This window comes from Neomonachus schauinslandi, chromosome 4, assembly GCF_002201575.2.
Source record: "Neomonachus schauinslandi chromosome 4, ASM220157v2, whole genome shotgun sequence".
Classification (NCBI taxonomy): domain Eukaryota; kingdom Metazoa; phylum Chordata; class Mammalia; order Carnivora; family Phocidae; genus Neomonachus; species Neomonachus schauinslandi.
The window spans coordinates 39,197,805-39,223,432 of NC_058406.1; the positions used below are offsets into that span (position 1 = coordinate 39,197,805).

Sequence of the window (25,628 nt, forward strand, 5' to 3'; positions counted from 1 at the left end):
TTATTCCCATTTTTACCAAGAGATTAAGTAACCTAAGATCGCTCAATAAAGAGCTGATCCAGAATTCAAGGCCAGGTCCATTTGACTCCATAGCCTGTATATGCTTTTGTTTCAGGCTACAATGCCTCTGAAATGTGACTGAAAAGAAGAGGTAGTATTAAATAAATCATCTTTACAGTGTTGATTTATATTTGCTTATAAAACAAGCAAGGGAAAATAAATACCAACAATCCCACCTTTAAGTAGCCAGTTTGAAGAAAGTATTCTTCCTCTGCAGTGAGGGAAAGTGGCTGAAGCCTGAAGGACCACTGCAGATTTGGGGGCAAGTTTATATTGAATATGTTGGCTCTCTAGAACATCTCCGATGGACTGCGTGTTCCTCAGTTTCTCTCTTTTTTTTTTTTAAGATTTTATTTATTTATTTGACAGAGAGAGACACAGCGAGAGAGGGAACACAAGCAGGGGGAGTGGGAGAGGGAGAAGCAGGCTCCCCACAGAGCAGGGAACCCGATGTGGGGCTCGATCCCAGGACCCTGGGATCATGACCTGAGCCGAAGGCAGATGCTTAATGACTGAGCCACCCAGGCGCCCCTCAGTTTCTCTTGAATATCCCCTTGGAAAATACAGCTGGTATTTTGTTAATACTGGTGACTTGAGCTGGTGCTTGTTAGTACAGCTGACCCTTGAACAACATGATTTGAACTGAGCGGGTCCACTTAGATGCAGATTTTGTTCGATAAATATGGTATGGTACTGTCAATGTATTTTCTCCTTAATAAGATTTTCTTTACTTTATCTTACTTTCTTGCAAGAATACAGTATATAATACATATAACATATAAAATATGTGTTAATCGACAGTTGATGTTAAATTGGTAAGGCTTCCAGTCACCAGTAGGCTATTAGTACATAAGTTTTCAGGGAGTTAAAAGTCATATGTGGATTTTTGACTGCACAGGGGGTTGGCACCCCTCACCCTCATATTGTTCAAGGATCAACTGTATTCTTCTGAGGCTATTTTTACCCTTTACTAAAGGACTAAGTTCTGTTACAAATGAAAGTAAAAAGTCAAATGCTTAGAAGTTTCCCAGTTTATAGAGTTCCACCCATATATCCAGTAGTAAACCCCAGAGATGAATTTGAGATGTGAGTATCTTAAAAAATAAAATTATAAAAAAAATAATTAAATTATATGTGCAGAGAAGGGTTAACATAGCAGACTTGACAGCTATTCTTTTGAAAGGCTTGCTTACAAGGTTGGCCCTTGGCTGGCATTTGGGAACCTGGGTTTGGAGAGGCTTCCCACCATTCCCAGAACTGGTAAGAGTGGCTCACTATGCCTAAACTGTTTGGGCAAACAACGTAACTTATACTGAACACCTGCTTTCCTTCTGGGATTCTGAAATTTTGGGATATGTCACTGCAGAGGGTACATACATGATCTGTCTCCAACTAAAAACTCTGGGTACTCAGTTCCTAATAAGCTTCCCTGCTTGGCAACATTTCACATGTGTTATCTCAAATCATTACTGGGGGAATTAAATGTGTCTCATGTGACTCTACCAGGAGAGGACATTTGGAAGCTTGTGCCTGGTTTCTGCTGGACTTTTTGCCCCATATGCCTTTTCTCTTTGCTGATTTGGCTTTGTATCCTTTTGCTGTAATAAATCATAGCCATGAGTATGACTATATGCTCAGTCCTACGAGTTCTGCTAAGGAATCAATCATTAAACCTTGGAGTGGTTATGGTGTCAGTTGGTGTCAGAAGTGGGATTAAAAAGCCCACCCTGGCTCATTGAAATATGGTGAAAGCATTGTTTGAGAAAAGAAAGTTTGAAGGGATAGGGAATAGTCAACTTTTGGTGCCTGAGTAGATATGAAGTCATTCATACATGGCATGAAACAGCTGCTATCGGTTGTGAGAGGTAAAAGTTACCTATGGAATTTTAAAATGATAGATCCAATCCAGGAGAGTTGGCTTCATGGCTCCCTAATTGCTTTTGGCTGCACTAACTAGAGTGAGGGGAAAAAGTGCAGCCTTGTAATGCCTTTGGTTTTTGTTCTCTCAGGTAGCAAGATAAAAGGATCACAAAATTTCCAAAGGTGAGCTTTGGATAGGCAAAAAAATGCTAAAAGTCTGCATTGTTTTCTCCTTTGAGTCGGGGAGGAAAAAGAGTTAAATTAGTTCCCAGGGCTGGAGCACAATTTTAGATAAACCAGAGGGGGAAAAAAGGGAGAAAAATACTCCAGCCATTTCTTCAGCTTAGCTGTTGTCACCTCTGTTGCTGCAATAGCCAAGTATTGCTCCCTTCCCATCTTCCCTTGCATTCCAGCAGGGATCTTCCCCAACAGCTTTAATATTAACCCTATAAATGCTAAAAGTATTGCTTGGTGTTTGAGTAAATGTGCAATGAGAAAAGGGGGGATTTAAAAAAATAATGGTCTTGTGGCTATTGTATCTGGATATATGGTAAAAATGGATATAAAGAATTATATGCTTTTAATTTCATAAATGCTAGAGGAATCATCCTGACTAAAGAAAGCTGAAAAATTGTGTTAGTAGAACACTACTTCCTTGATTCACCCACTGGTGAGTGGGTTAAAATTTAAACTGAGTACTGGAAATAGAAAATGTCTCCAGATTTTTGCTTATTGAAGGCTCTAGAAAAAGGGAGATAACATGGGAAATAGAGGCAGTCTCCAGATAGAGACACACCTTGGGAGTTTTAAAAACAGTTTTTGGTTTGCTAATGAGCTCTTATAAAATCAGATCTCTGATCTTTAGAGGCTGATGATTTCCCTGTGTGGTGTGCGTATTTCTGAGTAGGTAAATTTGGACAATACCAAAAGGGCTTAGGAAAGCCTCGCTTGTCACTTGAACTCAGAACACTGCTGCCTGGTCTTGTGGCGTCTTGGCTTTGCTGCTGCTGAAGAAAAGCTGCTGGCTTCTTTTGGAATCCTAAATCCACAGATCCTAATTGTCTAGACCTGACTCTAAACAAAAACCTGACACTGTCTGTTGTGAGCTGTTTCAGCATCAGAATGTGCTGTGCTGAACTGAAAGCAAGCATAAGCTCAATGAACATGACTTTGACCCTGGAACTGTTGTAAATTTAGGACACCTCTCTGTGGGGCCTGAAATTTGAAAACATGATGAGTATTGCCTGTACTATCTGAGTCACATATAAATGCCTCTAGGAAAGGATTTGTTTTTTTGGTAGGACCATCTAAAATCAAGCTGCTGGGGTGCCTGGGTGGCTCAGTCATTAAGCATCTGCCTTCGGCTCAGGTCATGATCCCAGGGTCCTGGGATGGAGCCCTGCATTGGGCTCCCTGCTTGGCGGGAAGCCTGTTTCTCCCTCTCTCCCTCCCCCTGCTTGTGTTCCTTCTCTTGCTTTGTCTCTGTCAGATAAATAAATAAAAAATAAAATAAAATAAAAAATAAAATAAAATCAAGCTGCTGATTGGTTTATATTAGGTATAGAGACTGACTGCATTCCTAATTTGTGATTCCTGCCAAAAGCTACAAGTTGGGATAGGGCACACCACAAGGAGTGTGACCCCTCTGCCCATTCCTGACAGACTGGACTCCTGACTTCCTTTGGGAGATGTCTCACTGCTGTTGACTTGTGTTCAACTTCCCAGCTTAGTTGCAGTTTGCAACAAAAGACTAATAAACTCTACTTTTCTCACCTTTCTCCTGGTATACACACCTCAGAAAGACAATCTGATTATTAAATGCTGCTGTTCCCAAAAAGGGATTGATATCTTCTAGGATGCTCACCAGAAAAACAAACAGGATGAAAGGGGTGGGAGGTTATGTAAACCCATTTTGAAAATTCTTTGTAATTCAGGATTTTGACCTGACCAATTCCTAAATATGATGTATCTTTCTGGTGAAGTTGTGTAAAAATGATTTTCTATAAAAATCTTTTGTCCCTCTTGCAAATACAATCCTTCCAGAGAAAAGGTCTAGATGAGAGTAGGGGATGATTAAAAAAAAAAAAGTAAAATTATGATTGCTAAATGAAATATACTGATTTTGTAACAAAGGAGAAAAAACAAAAACAAAACCCTGGCATGGGGTGGGGGAGGAGGAAAGCATTAAAATCTTTGCTTTTCTAAACTGTTCCTGGAACCTTTCCTCTCTTCCTGAAGGAAAACTCCCCATGCTGGCTTTCTAAGCTCCTGCAAGTGCTTTGAATTCAAACTGACTGCTGAGTCTACAATCACACATGACAGTGTGACTAAGAGACAGAAGGCAGTTGTCCCAGCTCCTTCACTTCCATACAGAACACCTCCAGATGTTATATACACTCACGAGGCAGATGACCTGGTATCCTGGACAAGCAAATCTATTTGAGATTGCTTGCCTTAGGCAGTCCCTCTGAAACCAAGTGCTGAACTAAACTGTTTGGACTGACTGAGAATCTATGGGTGGGAAGTAACACACTGGGCCTAATGCGTGTCCTGCTTGGGGTGCTCTAGCAATTAATCATAAATTTTGTTTCCATGGACCATGTATGCCTTCTGGAGATTGTACTTCTTGTGTGTATCCTGATATGACACTGCCTGAGCCACAAAAATTTCAAAAAAAACTTTCACATCAGAGATCCACCCTCTTGTGTGTATCCTGATATGACACTGCCTGAGCCACAAAAATTTCAAAAAAAACTTTCACATCAGAGATCCACCCTCTTTTGGAAAGCTCAGACCCAATTCATCTTGAAACTAAGCAGGAAATTGTACCAACACATTCCACTGCAAACCTCTTTGGTATTCAGTCCTATTTCCATGCAATCTCAACTAAGAATACTCTGCTTTGTGGCCACAGTAACATGGAGGAAGGAGGAGAAAAAATGCTCCCTTAAAGGAAAATATGCTGAAAGTGAGATGGTGTGGTTTCATCCTACACATAGAGATTTGCCCAGGGGCATGTCCAGCCGGTGAGCTACATTATTTCTTCCAAGCACAAGGTCTACACATTTTATTTTATTTTTTTAAGATTTATTTATTTATTTATTTGTTGGAGAGGGAGGGGGACAGAGAGAGAGCACAAGCAGGGGAAGCAGCAGGCAGAGGGAGAAGCAGGCTTCCCACTGAGCAAGGAGCCCGATGTGGGACTCGATCCCAGGACCCCGGGATCATGGCCCAAGCCAAAGGCAGACGCTTAACCGAATGAGCCACCAAAGTCTACACATTTTAAAGTATCACATGTCCTGAGCATCTATCATGTGTTGTGTCCTTGCCCTCACATCACCTCTCTTAATTCTATAACCACCTCATACATAGCTATTATTATCTGCCTTGTACAGACAAAGGAACAAGTTTAGAGAGGTTGTGTGCCTTGCCCAACGTCCACCTGGTAACAGGTTCTTTTTATCACTGTGCTGTCTCTCTGTTGACTGCCAATACTCGGAACACATTTTTCCTATACTAGGGAGACTGCAATAAATAGTGGACTCCCGGGGCACCTGGGTGGCGCAGTCGTTAAGCGTCTGCCTTCGGCTCAGGTCCTGATCCCAGGGTCCTGGGATCGAGTCCCGCATCGGGCTCCCTGCTCCGCGGGGAGCCTGCTTCTCCCTCTCCCACTCCCCCTGCCTGTGTTCCCTCTCTCGCTGTGTCTCTCTGTCAGATAAATAAATAAAATCTTTAAAAAAAAAAAAAAAAAAAAAATAGTGGACTCCCTTCCAGGGAAGAGTCTGTTATAACACAAGTGACAAAACGCAGGTCACCCTCATATTAGGAATGAGAAATGTGTGTCAAAACTTATTTTTTAAAGGTTAGAGATACGGCAAAAGCAGTGACTTGCTGGAAATGGATAAAAGGAACTCTGCATTACCAAATCAAGCAGCGTGGGCCTCTGCCATTTACCAAGTGTTTTCATTATCACTTTTAATCTTATCATCACAATATAGTAGTGAGGACACATGACATTATCCACACTTGAAAGATGAAGTAACTAAAATATAGCAAAGAGAAATAATATACTCAATGTAACTCAGCAAATAGATGGAAGTGCCAGCATTAGAACCAAGATCTCTCTGACTCTAAGTACAGACACGACAGGAGAAACTATGGAACCATTTATCAAAATACTTATTCCAGGTATTCGTAGACTATGTATAAGCATCTTTCTAATCTTCCCCTGCTTGGCTGCACTTTTATCAATCTCATTTTAAGTCCTGCAACATCCCTTGACTATTCTTCTGGCTTCAGTCTTTCTTCATGTCAATTTATCTTTCTAGGCTGCCAGTGAGATATAATGGAAAGAATCAGCACCTTCATATTTAATTTCCACTTCCTGGCTATGTGATCTTGGACAAAACACTTAATTTACAAGCTTCAGTTCCTGTATCTGTACAATGGGAATAAGATTTGCCTTATATAATAGATTTTGGACATGTGTTTGATATCTGCTTCTTTGTGCCTTTCATTTTTTCAACTATAAGGTGAAGATAATACCAACTTCATAAGTTGGTTGTAAGGATTCAATTAGATGACGCCTGTAAAGTGCATAGTATAACTGCCTAATCCACAGTGGGAACTCAATAAATGGTAGATAGCATAAGTGTTGTCAGTTAGAAAGGTGGGAGCTGAAAGGAGGGAAGGAAGACTTATTTTACATGGGTTGGTCAAAAAGGCCTCAATGAAAAGGCAACATCTGAGCAGAGACTTGAAGGAAGGACATGAGCAATGCAGATTTCTAGAGGAAGAAAGTGCACATGCAAGGCCCTGAAGTTAGAAAATGTTTTGTTGTATTTCACAAATAGCAAACATGCCAAGGTAACTGGAAAAGATTGAGTGGAGTCAGAGAAATGCCAGGGAGTCACACCAGGGAGGGCCTTTTAAAAGCTTGGAACTCCCATTACACGGTTTTGAGAAGTGATTTGCCTTTTTATATTTTTATAAATATAAAATATAAATATATAAATATAAATATAAAATATAAAATATATATTTATATTTTAAAGTCTCTCTGGTTTTTAGAAAAGGAGACTGAAGGGGGTAGGGGAGTTGCATCGGTGGAGGCCAAGCAGCCAGTTAATACCACTGCAATAATCTGGACAAGAGATTACAGTGGCTTGGCCTAGGGTTAGTTGTGGAGGCAGTAAGTAGACTTAGGATATATTTTGAAGGTAAAACCAACAGAATTTGCTTATGAGTTGGATGGAGAAATGAAAGACAAGTCAAGGATGACTCCAAGGTTTCTGGCCTGAAAAAAAAAGGAATGAAGTTGTCATTTAATGAGTTGAGGAAGACTATAAGAGGAGCAGGTTTAGGGGAGGGTAGGAATCAAGAGTTTATTTTTGACTATGTTTATTTATTTTTTTAAAAGATTTTATTTATTTATTTGATAGAGAGTGAGTGAGTGAGCACATAAGCAGGGGGAGTGGCAGAGGGAGAGGGAGAAGCAGGCTCCTCACTGAGCAGGGAGCTCAATCCTAGGTCCCTGGGATCATGACCTGAGCCGAAGGCAGATGCTCAGGAGCCCCTAGTTTTGACTATGTTTAATTTGAAATGCCAATTACTCATAAGGTGGAGGTGCTGCAATAGCCAGTTGTGTGTACAAATATCCAGAGTTCAGGGGAGAGCCTGGGCTGAAGATATACACTTCTGGAGTTTTAACTGTATATATGACATATAAAGCCACAAGACTGAATGAGATCACCTAGATAATGAGGGTAGTAAGGGAAGAGATCAAAGGACTGACATTTCTTGAGTACCTACAATGTGCCAGGCAATGTGAATTTATAAAATATGAAATAATGTATGGGTAATCTTACTTTGATGATAACCATGATGACCATGTCATTACCTTGCTCAACAAATTTATATAAAATAAAGCCAAGCTCTCTTGCCTGGTAGTCTAGATTTTATACAGTTCCCGTTCCTAGAACTTTACTATACAAGTCCCATTTTTCAACTAATTTAGACTGCACTCCACCATCTAGCCATGCCTTGTGCTTTCTAACATTAGCTTCTTTCTTCAAGCTGTCCTGGCTGCTGGAGAATGTTGTCCCCTTATCAGTCCAACAAAAATCCTATCCATCTCAAAGTTTTGTTCATCTGCTACCTCCTGGACAAAGCCTTTCCTGATCACCCAGGTCAGCAGGGATCTTGGTCAACTTTGAGTTCTATTGCCCTTTTTGTCTGACTACTCTTAGAACCCATTGCATGAACTGCATTATGAGGATTATTTTTGTATGAGAAGCCAGGGTATTCTCAAAGGCAAGGACCATGCCTTATTCTTTGGCATTTAGCACATGCCTCGAAAAATAAAAAGTTTGGGCGCCTGGGTAGCTCAGTTGGTTTAAGCGACTGCTTTCGGCTCAGGTCATGATCCTGGAGTCCCTGGATCGAGTCCCGCATCGGGCTCCCTGCTCGGCAGGGAGCCTGCTTCTCCCTCTGACCCTCCCCCCTCTCATGTGCTCTCTCTCTCTCATTCTCTCTGTCTCAAATAAATAAATAAAATCTTTAAAAAAAAAAAAAAAAGAAAAAGAAAAAGTTTGTTGGTTAGCCTGGTGATGGGTATTAAAGAGGGCACGTACTGAATGGAACACTGGGTGTTATACGCAAACAATGAATCATGGAACACTACATCAAAAACTAACGATGTACTGTATGGTGATTAACATAACATAATAAAAAAAAAGTTTGTTGGTAAACAGAGTGTGAAATACAACTAAGTGTATACTTTACCTACATCTGGCTGTGACTCTATAATAGGAATTACAAAGACAATATGAAGAAATCAGAGAAGACGAAATCTTTGCAAATCTATAAAACTGAGCTTCATTTACACATTTAAAGTATTTTTTAGATGATAAACTACCTCACTAATTTATTCCTTCCTTTGGAATAAATCAGGAGGAATGATGGCATAGGGATTAGGAGCACAGACCCAGAGTCACAAACTTACATTTTTATCTGGTTCTGATATTTACTATGACATTGGGCAAGTTACTTAACCTCTTTTGTGCCCGAATTTCCCCATCTCAGTGAGGACAGGATATTTACCTTCAGAATAGTTTTTGTTTGTTTTCTTTTCTTTATTTAAATTCAATTTAGTTAACATATACTATATTATTAGTTTAAGGGGTAGAATTTAGTGATTCATCAGTTGCATATAACACCCAGTGCTCATTGCATCAAGTGTCCTCCTTAATGCCTATCACCCAGTTACCCCATTCTCCCACCCACCTCCCCTCCAGCAACCCTCAGTTTGTTTCCTAGAGTTAAGAGTCTCTTACAGTTTGCCTCACTCTCTATTTTCATCTTATTTTATTTTTCCTTCCCTTTCCCTGTGTTTTCAGGATTAAATGAGATAATGCATATAGGGCACCGAGAATAGTGCCTAGTATAGTAAACCCTCAATAAATACTATTATTAAAAAATTTTTATTCTGAATGTTTGGTTATTGGATAGTCATCATGATCATCATTTTTCATATTTAGACAGTACCTCACAGTTTACAAAACACTTTTATATACATCGCCTTATTTGAGCCATGCTATGGTCCTGGGAGAGGCCAGAATTTATTGCTTCTAATTTATAGAGAAGAAAACTGAGATTTAGAGAGGGGGTGTTCCTTGTTCAAGGTTGCCCAGCTACCCTTTTTGATTCCCAGTCCAAAGTTCCTTCCTCTATGTCACTGCCTTCCCTCTATTCCATCTCTTCAATCATTTAAGAGACACTTAAAAACTTTTCAGATTGATTTAGTGTGTAAGGCATTGTTAAGGCATAGGATGCTTCATTTCATTACTAAAATTTATAATTTAGAAAATTATACATTTCTTAAACAAAACAAATAACCTGAAGAAATATAAATCACCTTTGCTAGAAGGAGTATTTTTTCCCCTTTAATTAGAGGGCTATTATACCAGATGAGAGTTTCCTGTAAGACTATTTAAGAAGTAGCTATATTATTCTTTTAAATCTTTTGTTACCTAGTTTCTTTTGTTGTAAATATTATGTAAACAGTTTACCAGATGACTTCAACCTATAAACGCAAGTGTCCTGTGGTCAAAATACTCCAGAAACATCTTTCCTTATAACATCACTTTTGAAAATAAAGCAACTAAGAGGCTTGGGCTCTAGTCCTCCATGGTCACCAACTGCATGTATGCTCTCAAGCAAGCCATGTCACCCCAGGCCCTCATTTTCTCCATCTGTTGACTGACACTAATACCGCCTGCCTTGCTACCTCCCTAAGCTGACAAGAAAAGGACTGAGATAACCCTGTGAATGCATTTTGCACCTGAGTATGATCTCTTGGTTTCTTTCAGTCAAGCAGGTTTTTGTGGCTTACTGGTGAGATGCATGTGGTGGGAAGTAATGGGAGGGAGGGAGAAGAACTGAGCAGGAAGAGATGGTGTGAGATTGTGTATGCTTTGGTAAAGAGTTTGGACTGTCGGCCTTTAGAACCACTGATGGCTTTTAAGCAGGAAGGAGATAAGATATCATCAAATTTATGTTTCAGAAAAATAACTCAGGAGTCAGTGGGGAGGATGGGTGGGAGGTGGGGTAGACAAGACTGGAGTCAAGGGGAAGGAAACCATAGGTTTAATCCAGCTATGACGATGTGAGCAGTGGGGACAGTGGGAAAGGAGAGGAAAAGAAGAGATTTGAGAGAAGCTTAGAGGCAGACTGATACTGTGACCGACTAGATATTAGTTGTGTTCCATCCACAATCATTGTTCTTATTCTCTAAATCTTGATCATTTAGGGATATTGGAAAACCTCAAATAATTAGATGTGGTGATATTAAAATACCTGGAGGGAATGGAGCAAGCTCAGCAGTGGTAACTTTAACATGTATCTCACTGATTAGATGCTTCATCTTGCTTTATCTTGAAAACAAAGCTTTTAAGATATAGGTAGTTCAATGGCGTTAAAGTTTTTCCTTCTGGTTCTTTTCTTTTTTTTTTAAATCAGACAGTCTAATATAAATTTAAAATCAATCCCACTGCAATATTAGAGGCATTAACATATGAAAGTCATTGAAATACAGAATATTTTAAAAATTGGTGCTTGGAACTGCAATTTATTGCATTTACTATGTGGTCTCTAATGTTGATCTTCTAGTTTTATTGTCCTATTGCTCTAATTTTAAAGTGGAGCTCTGTAATCTATTAGCAGAGTTTTAAAAGGAGCCAGTGATCTTAAAAAGCAATGGCCATAACAAAACTTGGGTTTTAATGCTGGCTCTGCTATTTATCATGTGACATAAGTAAAGTGTATCATTTGATCATGCTTTGATTCCTCCATATGTAAAATGACAGCATTGGCCTTGGTATCTCTGAGATTCCTTTCAAATATATCAATGATTCCAATGACACATTATTTTGTCTGGTTTAGAACATTTGGGTATTTTTTAACATAAATATCCATCATTGCTCTAAAGAAAGAATTCACTGCTACCATGCTTTCTTTAGCTATAAGCTTTTCCCACCTCTTCTGCCTCTCTTCACTTAAGATAATTATAGCAGATACTGTTCACTATGTGGTAGGGACATAGTAGTTTACATTCACTTATTTAATTCTTACAACAACTCTCTGAACTAGATGTTATTATTTTTCTTTCAAAGAAAGAAAAGTGAAGAGATAAACATTCAGCACGGCCAAGTAAGTTGCCCAATGTCATACAGCAGGTATCTGATGGAGTGGGATTCAGATATAAGTCTAACTACAACCAAAACTTTTATTTTTAACTATGCTATTCTGTTTCCACTCACCCAACATCTCTCTGTGCAAGGCTCAGGTCAAATTCATTTCCTTTATAATGCCTTCCCTTACCTCTGCAGGCTGAAATTACCTATCCTTCCAACTATGGGTATAATTTATAACGCAATTTGTTTTAAATGTGTTTTCACTAGAATGTGAACTCTTCGAGGTCAGTAACAATATCTTTTATTTCTGTATCATTAGCGTCTGGTATGGAGGTTGGTAGAGTGGCTGCTCAGCAAATGTTTTGCCATACGGAAGAACAAATACATGAATGAAGTACAAATTAAACTACTTATATTTCCTTATGGTGGCAAATTGGATATCCTTGTGTTATTGATAAAGTCAAACATCATCCAACAGTAGTTTGTGGATACAGACTGTGAGTTCTACAAGGGTAAGAATTATGTCATTTTTCTCAGCACTGTGTTCCCAGTGCTGAGCTTAGTGCTTGATGTAATAAAGGTGGATGGGTGACAGAGGAAGGAATCCACATACTCTAAATTTGAAAGGCTTTCCCCCCAGTTAACTTAAACAAACATTTACTGAGGGCCTTTCACTCTGTGAAAAACCCTGCTAGAAGCTTGTTTATACATTTCCTCTAAACATAGAGGAAAATGAAAAGCTATTGTTATGGAGGGGGAAAAAACTAGAAAGCAGGAGAAAAATAGGAATATATTCGTTACTTTTAGAACATAAAGTGTCTTATATTGTATTTTGGGACGCATGCATGTTTGTCTGCTTGGGGGGAGGGGGTTCATATCTATAGATCTGGAGAAAGACATGTTCTCGGGGGAAGAATGAGGGCTGTGTGATTACCTAAGTGACAAGGCACACAGGGCACTCACTAGTCCTGAAGCTAATCTGCCATTACCATCCTCCTTCCCCAGTACTCCCTAGTCATGTTATAAACAGAAGACCACACTTTCCAGTTGCAGATGGAGCTTCTCTGAGTGATATGGATAGGAGTAGACAAAAGAAGGAAAACAGAGGAGGCAGGAAGGGGAAAGGGGGATAAAAAGATAAGGAGGAGGGAAGAGTGGAAAGAAGGAAAGAGAATAAAAAGGATAAAATGGGACTGGAAAGAAGGGGAGGGCTGGGAAAGAAGGAGAGAAAAGGGAAAAGGAAGGTTGGGGGATACTGACAACCTCACACTGAGTGGCACGGGGCCAGTGCCCAGTAAGTCCAAAGGGGAACCGGGAAGCTGTCAGGGGCCCCTTACTCTGACTCCGAGGCAGGGGAAATAGGGGTTAGGATCACTCCTCAACTTTAGGACTCAACTACTTCAATACCAACTACCTCTCAATGCCCAAGTAAGCAAATGGGCCACTGATGTTCACATGGCTCTAACACATCCAAGAGGTAGAGCTTAACGGCCAAAGCTCTGGTAGTGAATACTTCTTCTCTTGGTAACTGTTACCAGCAAAACAGACAGCAAAACAACAACAACAACAATAACAGCAACAGCAAAAATCAAGTCACTCAATGTTCCCAGCACCTTGACAATCAGCTTTTCTGAGGACGGCCTGTGTCTGCTGCTATTTTGGTTGTCCCACAGTGCTCAGTTCAGTGGTATACCCACCAGACATGTGGTAAATAGTTGGACAGCTGGGAAATCTTAACATGAAGTATTGTTTTGATTGGGGGGTGGGGGTGCAGAAGAACGTTTACCAGGTCCTATGGTGAGAAATCAGTCTCTGCTTTGTGGAGAAAAGGCTGAAGACACAATAAGAGTTAAGTCTTACGTTATTTGTTATTAAAGAGGCGAAGTCTTAAGATGTGCTTTTTAACAGTCTTTAGTTTGGTTGTAATTTAAGATGACTTTTACAAATTAGATCCTAATCCTTGCAGACACAGGTGGCTGTTAACAGAATAGCCTTGCAAAAACACTAGTCATTTGACTTGAAAGAGCATTCAGACAAGGATGAAGGGCCATTAACTCTCATCCTACCCGTGACTCTAGGAGGTCTAAGGAGTCCTGGGTGGGCTTTCTGGGTTTAGGTCTGGGTCTGGAATCTGGGTGGGCCTAGGGCTTCTGTTCTCATTTGGAACAGCTTCTCTAGGTCACTCTGGAATCAGAGATTTAGGTCAGACTGGAGATCATTACCATTTGACAACAGTAACTAAATACTTATGTGTGAGGTACCATGATGGGAACTTCAGGGGAGGTAGACATGAACATGATATGCACAGCCTTTGTAAAAAATTATAGAACAACAGAACAAGTGCTATGACAGAGGAATGTACAAACTGCAATGGGTACATAGGTGAGGAGCTTGGGAGGAGGGGAGGGCTTCTGAGAGGGGATGACATTTGAGCTGGGCATTAAAAGATGAGGTCAATGTATCATATGACCTCACTGATATGAGGAATTCTTAATCTCAGGAAACAAAGTGAGGGTTGCTGGAGTGGGGGGTGGGGTGGGAGGGATGGGGTGACTGGGTGATAGACACTGGGGAGGGTATGTGCTCTGGTAAGCGCTGTGAGTTGTGCAAGATTGTTGAATCTCAGATCTGTACCTCGGAAACAAATAATGCAATATATGTTAAGAAAAAAAAAAAGATAGCAGGAGGGGAAGAATGAAGGGGGGGAAATCGGATGGGGAGACGAACCATGCGAGACAATGGACTCTGAAAAACAAACTGAGGGTTCTAGTGGGAGGATGGGCTAGCCTGGTGATGGGTATTAAAGAGGGCACGTTCTGCATGGAGCACTGGGTGTTATGCACAAACAATGTATCATGGAACACTACATCTAAAACTAATGATGTAATGTATGGTGATTAACATAACAATAAAAAATTAAAAAAAAAAAGATGAGGTCAAACAGGCCAGGAAAAGTGGGGAGGGTGGATATTCAAGGAAGAGAGAACACAGTTCAAGAGCACAGAGGCATGAGAATCTTTTGTGTCTTCCATGAATAGTGAGCAATCTCTTATCTCCTGGTGACAGAAACACGTAATGAGAGGCAGAACTTAAAGTGGGAAAGGTAGGTATGACCGTGAAGAGTTTTTGAAAAACATTCTAAGGGGTCTATCCTCATCCCAGGGCTATAAGGAGCTTTTAATGAGTTTTTATTTATTTTTATTTTTAAAAATATTTTATTTATTTATTTGACAGAGAGAGACAGCGAGAGAGGGAATACAAAGCAGGGGGAGTGGGAGAGGGAGAAGCAGGCTTCCTGCCGAGCAGGGAGCCCGATGCAGGGCTTGATCCCAGGACCCTGGGATCATGACCTGAGCCAAAGGCAGACGCTTAACAACTGAGCCACCCAGGCGCCCCTATTAATGAGTTTTTAAACAACAAAGGGAATGATCAGAATAGGGCTTTAGAAAAACCACTCTGTGCAGATAATATCAGGTTGACCAAGGACCATAAAATGGACCTGTGATGGATATTGGGAAGCTCTTGATTCCTCCTAGAGAAGCAAGCCTCTGGTTAGACTTTTCCTCTGGGAAACTGGGACAAACTTGATCTAAACTGCTTTGGGGGGCACCTGGGTGGCTCAGTCATTAAGCGTCTGCCTTCGGCTCAGGTGATGATCGCAGGGTCCTAAGATCGAGCCCTGCATCGGGCTCCCTGCTCAGCGGGAAGGCTGCTTCACCCTCTTCCACTCCCCCTGCTTGTGTTCCCTCTCTCGCTGTGTCTCTCTCTGTCAAATAAATAAATAAAATCTTTAAAAAAATAAAATAAAATAAACTGGCCTTGGGATAGGGTTTGAGGTAGAAATGGGATCAGGTGTGAAAGGGACACTGGGAGAAGATACTGTTAACCGGATTGAACAGTGTTCTTCAGCAGTGTAAAGGGTGAATGAGATTTAAATCAAGAGTACATTTTCTCGGGGTGCCTGGGTGGCTCAGTCATTAAGCGTCTGCCTTTGGCTCAGGTCATGATCTCAGGGTCCTGGATCGAGCCCCGTATCGGGCCCCCTGCTCTGCAGGAGGCCTGCTTCTCCCTCTCCCACTCCCCCTGCTTGTGTTCCCTCTCTCACTGTGTCTCTGTCAAATAAATAAATAAAATCTCAAAAAAAGAAACAAAAACACTTCTTTAAAAAAAAAAAGTACATTTTCTCTAAGACTAGGTGATTGATCCTCCATTTAGGGCAAATCCACAGTTAACACAGTCTGCACTGAAAAGGCTGAGTGCTGGATCAGTAGAACTTGAAGCGGGTAGGTAGCAGGCTCAAGAACCTTCTGCATTTCACCTCACAGTTCCCTTGCTTATTTGCAACAACAGCTTTGTACAGTCTACATTTCTGCCTTGTGGGAAGAGGTCACTAATACTGACCATAAAATCCAGCTTCTTTAGAGATTGTCCCCCCCCACCCTACCTCCAGTAATCAGGTTTAAAAACTAATTTGAAAGAAAATAAAGTTTAATTTTAAATGCCAGCAAAGTCCTTAGATTCTATCTCTTCTAGTACTTTCATTTTCAAATGAAAGGCCCAGAAGGGGAGTGCCTTAAAACCAAGGGTTGGGATCTTAGAAGTTCTCATCACAAGGGAAAAAAAATTTATAAATATGTATGGTGACGGATATTAGCTAGACTTACTGTGGCAATCATTTCACAATGTTCACAAATACTGAATTATTATGTTGTACACTTGAAACTAATATAAAGTTACATGTTAATTATACTTAAATACAACAAACAAACAAAAAAACAAGAATTGGGAGAGACTAAGTTAGCTCCTAAGTTTTATAAGTTCTTTAAGAGAGATGTTCATCATAGAACAGTAAGTATGAGAACCAGGCTGATCTTGAACCCCTTGCTAGTGGCTCTTTCCTAAGTGTTTAAACATTTAGAGTTTAACTTCAGTGTCAGAATTAAAGTAGTTTCTTACCTGGCTATGCAGTACACAGAGCATGTACACACATGTGTTCCCTGAACATGTTTGTGTGTGTTATATATGAACAAAGAGGAAGAGCTTGGAGCAGTAGGTGGGGCTAGTAAGACAGGAGCCAATGGCCAGCACCTAGGGTCCATTCTAGTTTCCTTGGCTTAGACATAAGTAGTAGGATCCTCATCCCACCTAGGAATTTTGTGGCTGAGTGGTAGGGCTAAACATATACCACTGGCTTCTGTCTCTACTCTACAAATCTGACAGCCACTGTGAGGGACTAAGATGAACCTTAATCAAATTCTTGGTTTTGTGTTTTAAATGAAGTCTAAGTTACTAGATCTCATAAATATTAGATCAATTAAATGGAATCACAGACTATTAAGATTTACTGTGTATCTTAGAGGTAAGCTAGTCTAAGCCCCACCCTATTTAAAGTAGGAACACCGCGAATGAATCCTTCTCCACATAAGTCTAGTATTGCTGAAAAGGAATCATTTAGTAGTGCTGGTTATCTCCAATGTCAGGAAAACCACTACTTCATGATACAAGATATTCATTCCCTCCTTAGAAAATACTTTCTTATATTGGGCCAAAATTGCCTCCTGTAACTTTCAAATCATTGGTCCCAGGTCTGTCCTTTGAGCCTCACAAAGTAAGATCCCTCTTTTTCATGGCAGGCCTTCAAGTAGCTGAAGACAACAATCAAGTCTCCCATGGTCTTTCCATCTCTAGAGGAAATGTTCCTCAAATTATATGATTCCCAGTTCCCTCGTCTTCCCACTAGCCCTGCTCTAGACATGCTTTTTTTTTCTTCAGGCTTCAGAATGGAGTCTAAGGATTCTTTGAGAGTGAGTTTATTTTAGTACAGAGTTGAATAGGACCATTAAGTTATCCTCTCGGGATTATACCTCCAGAAACGCAGCTAGCATTTTCTTAGCAGCCACAACACAATAATGTATATTCAGCTCAATTCAACCATAACCTCTGATAACACATGGTCTTTCCATCCCAAATGTGAGTAATTAATTCTCTAAATTTACTGTGGGAATCTATCTCTGAATATTTCTGTAAAATTCTTATAGGTTCATTTCTATTGTTTTAGTATTTTAAGGTTTTCTTGAATCTTATTTTTCATAATCTATAAATCTGATAAAGTCTTCATGTAAGTTCCAGTAAGCATGGTGAGTAATAAAGGATTAAATATAGAACCTCTTGGTTCCTTCTAGGGAGAGGATAATCACTTAGTCAACACTTTTTGGATACCATCATTTAATAAGCAATGAAACTACCTACCTATAGATTTATATCTTTCTACTTTGCCCCAGGATACTATTAGAGACTATCAAATACCATGCTGAAATACAGAAACACAGTGAATACAGGTCATCCTCTGTGACTTTCCAGGATAGTAAGAACTATCAAATCACAAAATACTCTTGGGTTTAGCATGTCTTAGTGAACCTATAATCACTGATTCTGATTGAATTGTTAAGCTGTTAGGCACACAATTCTCAGATCTATTCTGAGGTATACAAAGATGAGATCTTGGGAAAGCCTATATGGATGGTGGAATAGGGGAAATAGCTAGGAAGGAAGAAAGACCTAGTACCTAATTTCTTCTATAGGCTCCTGGGCACAAGTCTGTTGGCCTGGGAAGACATACCTTCTCCGAAGGCTGAGGACAGAATGGTGTGCAGAACAAAGTACTCCTAGGTGTATGGTCTTGTAGTAGGCTGTACCATGGGACTTTTCTTGGACTATTTTGTCCAGCCTTAATGATGGGATATCTCCCACTGGACACATTTCCTAAAATAGGCATGTGAACTTACGTCTCTCCTAGGAAAGGTACTCAGTAACTTGAACTCGTCCCATGGAAATCCTTTGGAAGCTACAAAATCAAAGACAATCTGGAGCTTATTGCTGGCCAGGAATCGCCGCTCGAGGAACTCGCCACTGGGGGTCCGGATCCGCAGTTTGCTCACGGGTTCAGCATTTTCTTCCTTTGGCTCTGGAGGCAGGGCCTGCTCTAAGGAGAGCCGGATGGCCTAAAGAAGGCAAAAACCAGGTGTCAAAGTGTGTGATAGATAGGACTGTGGGGAGTGGGGCAGGGAGAGCCTAGAAGAAAACTGCTGCTTTGTATAAACCCATCAAAAAGTTACTGTCCATTTATTAACCAAGCCTGATGCTTGACAATAGAATCATGTTTTTCATTTTCTTAATATTAGCCCAATAAGCAATTAATTAAAATAAGTCCCACCTTGATGATATGTGTTATTAAACTGATAGGTAATCACATAGAAAATAAATGTAATTTAATTGTTCTTTACTGAAGGGCTCAGGTGATTGAGGAAAGAGGTATCAAATACCCAATTGCTTCCTTTCTAGGGTATGAATTAAAGCTATTAGAAACATTTACAGAAGACACACATGTAAATAATATATTTGATAAACACAGATTTCCCAAATCAAAATAACTAAAGAGTTTGTAGAATACTAGATATTATATTAACATCAAAATGGAGTGGAAAGATTCACTTGGGATGATGAAAAACTTTGGAAATAGTGGTGATGGCTGCACGACATTATGAATATAATTAATGCCACTGAATTGTACACTTAAAAATGGCTACAAAGGCAAATTTCTATTATATGTATTTTGCTACAATAAAAAGAAAGTGGAATGGAATGGAAAGAAATTAAAATATCAGGTTTATTGGAGGTAGGAGACCATAGTCTTAGTTCTAGCCTTGTCACTAACTTGCTGTGGGATTTGGCCAAGTCCAGATTTCCGGACCTAGAGATGGCTCAAATTCTTCATTTCACAGGTAAAAATACAGATTCAAATAGGTGGAATAAACTGTTGAGAGATCTCATGATTAGAGCTGGGCTTGAGCCCAGGTTTCCTGGTTCTCAACATATAATATTGCATTGTTTCACATTCATGATACATTCTGTTAGATATTCCACTAGAAGTTAGAAGGTCTCTGATGTAGGAATCTATGGCAGAAATTCACGAAAACCTTTTTGTTTCTAGTACTCCAGGAAGCTCCTTAGGTAAGTCTGGTATCAGCATGCTCAGTCTCACAGTTATATTCTTGCCTGGTTGCTTTGACATTTTCATGTTCCCAATTTGTCATCAATAGAAAAACAAAATATTCCCTCAATTGATCTACAACTATTTTTTAAAACTAATTTATTTGAGAAAGAGAGAGAGAGAAAGAGAAAGAGAAAGAGCGAGCATGAGCAGGGGTAGGAGCAGAGGGAGAGGGACAAGCAGACTCTGTGCTGAGCATGGAGCCTAGCCGAAATCAAGAGCTGGAGGCTTAAATGACTGAGCCACCCAGGCACCCCAACCTACAACTATTATAATCAAGTAAAATGAGTGAAATCTTGCCATTTGCAACAACATGGATGGAGCTACAGAGTATAATGCTAAGTGAAATAAGTCAGTCAGAGAAAGACAAATACCATATGATTTCACCCATATGTGGAGCTGAAGAAACAAAACAAATGAGCAAAAGGGAAAAATGAGAGAAAAGAGAGAGACAAACCAAAAAACAGACTTGTAAAGTATCGAGAACAAACCGATGGTTACCAGAGGGGAGGTGGGCAGGGGGATGGGTGAAATAGGTGATGGGGATTGAGGAAGGCACTTATCATGATGAGCACTGGGTGATGCATGGAACTGTTGAATCACTATACTGTACACCTGAAACTAATATAACACTGTATGTTAGCTGGAATTAAAATAAAAACTTTAAAAAAACTGTCTTTGAGATTAAAAAATATTTTTCCTGATTATAAACATAATGTATATAATCATTGCAAAAATAAATGATAAGCAAAGCATTACAATTAATTACCAGATTCACCATCGAGAGAGAGCCACTGCTATCCTTTGAGTGTTTACACCCATTAATTTTTTAAACCATTTTTAAGTGTACAATTTAGTGGCATTAAGTACATTCACAATGTTGTGTTACCATCACCACCATTTTTTTCTAAAACTTTTTCATCACCACGCTCTCCATCAATTTTTTGTGCATATTTTTATATAAACATATATATTTTAAACTTTTTTTTACAAAACTTGAATCATTGTTATATTGTACAATGCTTTCTTTATCTTTTGTCCAAAGTCATGCACTTTGTCATTGTTTTAAAGTTTTTATTGAAATATAACATGTATATGAAAAAGTGCATTGTATAGAGATAGCGTACAACAGTGTAGAACTTGATAAATTTTCAGAAGTGAACATACCTATGTAAGTGGCACCCTGATCAAGCATCTCAGAAGTCCTTTAGTCCCCTTCCTAAAAATTATCTTCCTTAATCACTATCTGCAGTTTATTTATTTATTTATTTAAAGATTTTATTTATTTATTTGACAGAGAGAGACACAGCGAGAGAGGGAACACAAGCAGGGGGAGTGGGACAGGGAGAAGCAGGCTTCCTGCTGAGCAGGGAGCCCAATGCGGGGCTCGATCCCAGAATCCTGGGATCATGACCTGAGCCAAAGGCAGACGCTTAACGACTGAGCCACCCAGGTGCCCCACTATCTGCAGTTTAAAAAACTTTAATAATTAAATGTGATGTATGGCTAGGAAATAGGCTTTGGGTATGACAGACAGAGGTTCAAATCTTGGCTATTAGGCATATGACAGTCTTTATGAACTTCAGTTACCCCATAGAAGAAATAGGGCTGATAATACCTTTCTCAAAAAGGTTTTTGTATAAAATGCAGTAATGTTTATAAAACATTTAGCAAGTGCTAACACATAGCCAGCACTCAGTAAGTCCCTAGCATGGAACCTCTTGATGTAATATTGTGCTCAACAGATGACAGTTGTTATTGGTGTTGTTATCATTATCATTATTATAATCCCTCTGCACCTACTTTAAATCAGAACTTAATATGGTATTTCCTGGTTTCTCCTCCTGTTCTCCCTTTAATCCACCTGTCTGCTTGCTTTCTATTTTGACATTTCCCTGCACAGTATAACAACAGATGCTACATTATTGTCTGAACTCAACCAATTATACTAGAGAAGAATAAACAACAGTAGCTCATTACCCCACTCATTGTGCAGACATTATCCGCTTCCTCAATGCACCCAGTCTCTAGAGCTTTTCCCCAGAATGAAAACAGACCTCAGATATCCCACACCAGTGGTCCCAATGTGGAAAACAATGAAGAGATATTAGGTAAGTTGGCAACCTTGGGATCTGAATACCCAAGTTTTACCGGTAAAAAAAGAACAAACATACATCAGTAGCTCAGTTTCAAATATACTGCTAAAAACAAAGGCCTCATATAACTAAACATGTTATAAAACAATGACATAAAGAACACCTACACTTGAATAGCAGTCATAGTATAAAGACCATTGTTAAACTTCAATTTGGTTTGCTCAACAAATATAATTTTTTATTTGCATTATTTTAGGTTTGTAACAAAGCAAGGAAACCTAGTATAAGTTGGAAATAAAAATTGACCTTGGACTTTTTGTTTTACTAAAAAATATGAATACTCAAAACATTCACATCTGAGGGATGAGAAATGGGGACTTATTGGAAGTGAAATCTGGTAGTAAAGATAGACACCCAGAAAAGATAGTTTCTATACAATTATATTTTTTAAAACAGGAAAAATAATATATACTCACACCACTCTCTTACAATAAAAATCAAGGACTGACTTAATTTACACACATACATATACAAATACATAAATACATGCATGCACATATTATCTTCTAGGCTTCTATGAGTACCCACCAAATAACAGTTTATAGCTGGTTGAGGCAGAGTTTGAAATAGGCTAAAGCTAACAGCTATTAATTCCATGAATTCTTACTGAGTACCTCCTATGTGCCGGGCATTGTTCTATATGATAGGAAAATATCGGTGAACAAAATAGATAAAAAAAAAATTCTGCTTACATGGAGGCTATATTTTAGTAGGGTGGAAGAAAGACAACAAATACACACATAGGAAAATGTACAGTTTGTCACAAAGTGATGAGTGCTATAGAAAGAGTGCAGGGAGGCTGGTAGAAAGGAGGGAATGGTACGACTATAAACTCCGTAAGCCTTGGGGTGCCTGGGTGGCTCAGTTGGTTAAGCCTCCAACACCTGGATTTGGCTCAGGTCATGATCTCACGGGTGGGGAGATCGAGCTCCTCGAATGATGAGCCCTGCATTGAGCCCCACACTCAGTAGGGAGTTTGCTTGAGATTCTCTCCCTCTGCTCCTTCCTCCAGGAGCACACACTCTCCCTCTCTCTCTCTCTTTCTAAAATAAATAAATCTTAAAAAAAAACCACACACACACATAAAACAAACCAACAACTCTGTAAACCTCAATAAGCAAAAAACTGTAGGCCAGCGAGCAAACACCTAAAAGAGAGAGGGAGTCACATGGACATTTAGATCAGAGAGAAGTATTACAGGCAGAAGTCACAGTAACTGCCAAGCCCTGGTGTCTGGCTTGACTGAGGATAATGTGGCTGGAGCAGAAAGATCAGAAGAGGGGGATGGAGGTGGTTAGAGAAGGAATCAAAGGAGAGGGGTGAGTAAATCATACATGGCTTTGAGTAGCCCAGAGAATGACTTTTTTCCCATTTTAAAATTGAGGTATAATATAAATAAAGTAAAACCCATCCCTCTAAATGTATAGTTTTGTGAGTTTTGATAAATGCATATCATCATCAATCAAGGTAAAGAACAGTTCTGTCACCCCCTCACCCCACCCCCCGCCGCAATTCCCTCATTCCTAGCCCCTGCCAACTTCAATCTGTTTTCTGTCCCCAGTTCTACCTTTTCTAGAATGTTATATAAATGTCATATAAATGGCTTCCTTCTTTTAGTGTAATGCATTTGAAATTCATCCATATTATTGACTGTATCAGTAGTTCATTCTTACTTATTGCTAAGTGGTATTCCATTGTATAGATAGATATACCAGTTTGATTACTCCTTCTCCAGTTGGGGGACACTTGAGTTGTTTCCAGTTTTTGGTGACTACAAATAAAGTGACTATAAACGTTTATGCACAGATTTTTGTGTGAACCTAAATTTTACTGTTAACTTTCATTTCACCTGTGTAAATACCCAGGAGCCTGACTGCTTGGTCATATGGTATGTATATATTTAACTTTAAAACAAAGTGCCAAATTATTTTCCAAAATGGATGTGCTATCATTAATGACTGTCATCATTAATATATAAGAGTTCCAGTTGTTCTTCATCTTTGCCAGTAGTTTTTTCTTTCAAAAAGCCATCTAATTGGTGTGTACCTATTATGGTTTTAATTTGCATTTCCCTAATGACTAATAATGTTAAGCATCTTTTCACGTGCTTATTTGCCCTTGTGTAGATCTTCTTTGATGAAGTGTCTGTTTAAATATTTTGCCCATTAAAAAATTTGGGTTATTTGTTTTATTATTGAATGTTAACAGTTCATTATGTATTCTGGACAATAGATATATGATTTTCTCAGTCTGTGGCTTGTCTTTTCAATTTTTTTTTATTTTAAAGATTTTATTTATTTTTGACAGAGAGAGTGAGTGTACAAGCAGGGTAAGCAGCAGACACAGGGAGAGGGAGAAGCAGGCTCCCCACTCAGCAGGGAGCCCAATGTGGGGCTCAATCCCAGCACCCTGGGATCATGACCTGAGCTGAAGGCAGATGCTTAACCGTCTGAGCCACCCAGGCTCCCCAGTCTTTTCAATTTCTTAACAGTGTCTTTTGAACAGTAGAAGTTCTTAATTTTGATTTAGTCTAATTTAGACACTTGTTATTTTATGGATTATACTTTTGGTGTCAGATCTAAGAAATCGTGGCTTAACTCAAGATCATGAAGATTTTGTTTTCTTCTAGGACTTTAATTTACTGATTTCACTACAACAAAGTGAGACCAACCACTAAGGAATTTCCCTGTAACCAAGGTGATCTGACTACACAATACTTCCATCTTTCCAAAGGATTTTGAAATACTAGAGATAATTAAGATAATAAAACCATTCTTGTTTTTCAATACAATTATATGGGTTAGGATTTCTGGTTAGAAGGAGAGGCAGTATTACTGTGAAAAGTCAGGTGACCAGGCTTCTAGTCCAGATTATGTGTCCAACCAGTTTGGTGACTATAGGCAAACTGTATAATCTTCCTGAGTCTCAGTTTCTTCAGAGGTTGCACAATACCAGCTTTCCCAAAGAACTGTTTGTTGTACATGAGCGTGCTGAAATATGTTAATTGGTGCTCCACAAAGAAAAGGGTCAAATAAGTTTGGATAAGACTTAATTAAATCAAGATACACAGAAGATAAATAGTTTCTTAATGGTGGGATTTATAAGAGTCTTTATTTGTGACTCTCTGGAGCACTAGCTGAACTTGGTTTTTTTGGACTGATAAGTACAATAACGACTAGTTGCAAAATACGACTTGTTCTCCCTCCCTCTGTGCCCCACCCTCTCACATGTTTACAGCGGGAACATATATATTGAGGTATGCTAAAGGATGTTTATGGGGTCTTCTATGAGAGAACAGGCTTTATCTGTATTGGGAAAGAGAAAAAATTTTAGCCCAGGGTAAAAAAGGTAAATCATCAGAAGAAAGTACATGTACCATCAAGCTCTAGATCCAGAACATGCAGTTAATTGAGTACACTTGACATTTATCAAGTATATGGTTGAAAATACACTATTGAGAGACAGCATGTGCATTGTGAAAGAACAGGAAAGAACGAGAGTCCTAAATTTTTAAACTATATTTCTTGAAATAGCCTAAAAGCATAATGACAAATCTGTCTCTTAACTTTTGTAAAACTCTGCAAACATGATTCCTATAGACACACAGAATGATATATGACCTTGTACTGGAATGGAGTAAGTGAAAGAGCATGCACTTTAGACCAATAAAGACCTAGGTGAGAATCTCAGCTGTTTTTCCATTTCTATGTGTGACTTTTCAATGAGCTTCAGTATTCTCACTTGTAAAGAAGTCTCTAACCTTATAGCTTGTTTTAATGGTCAATGAGTAAGCATATGTAAAGCAGCTAG

The 25,628-nt window shown here is 39.3% G+C and overlaps 1 protein-coding gene across 3 annotated transcripts in view; it reads right to left on the minus strand.

The window, feature by feature from the left end:
• The window catches only part of FAF1 (Fas associated factor 1), a 500,302-nt gene that overhangs the window by 22,478 nt on the left and 452,196 nt on the right, over positions 1–25,628 (minus strand). For all 3 annotated transcript variants that reach the window (XM_021684282.2, XM_044914506.1, XM_044914505.1), the window contains exon 18: positions 18,398–18,613. In XM_021684282.2, the coding sequence (XP_021539957.1) occupies positions 18,398–18,613 (216 nt within the window). The remainder of the gene's footprint in view (positions 1–18,397; positions 18,614–25,628) is intronic.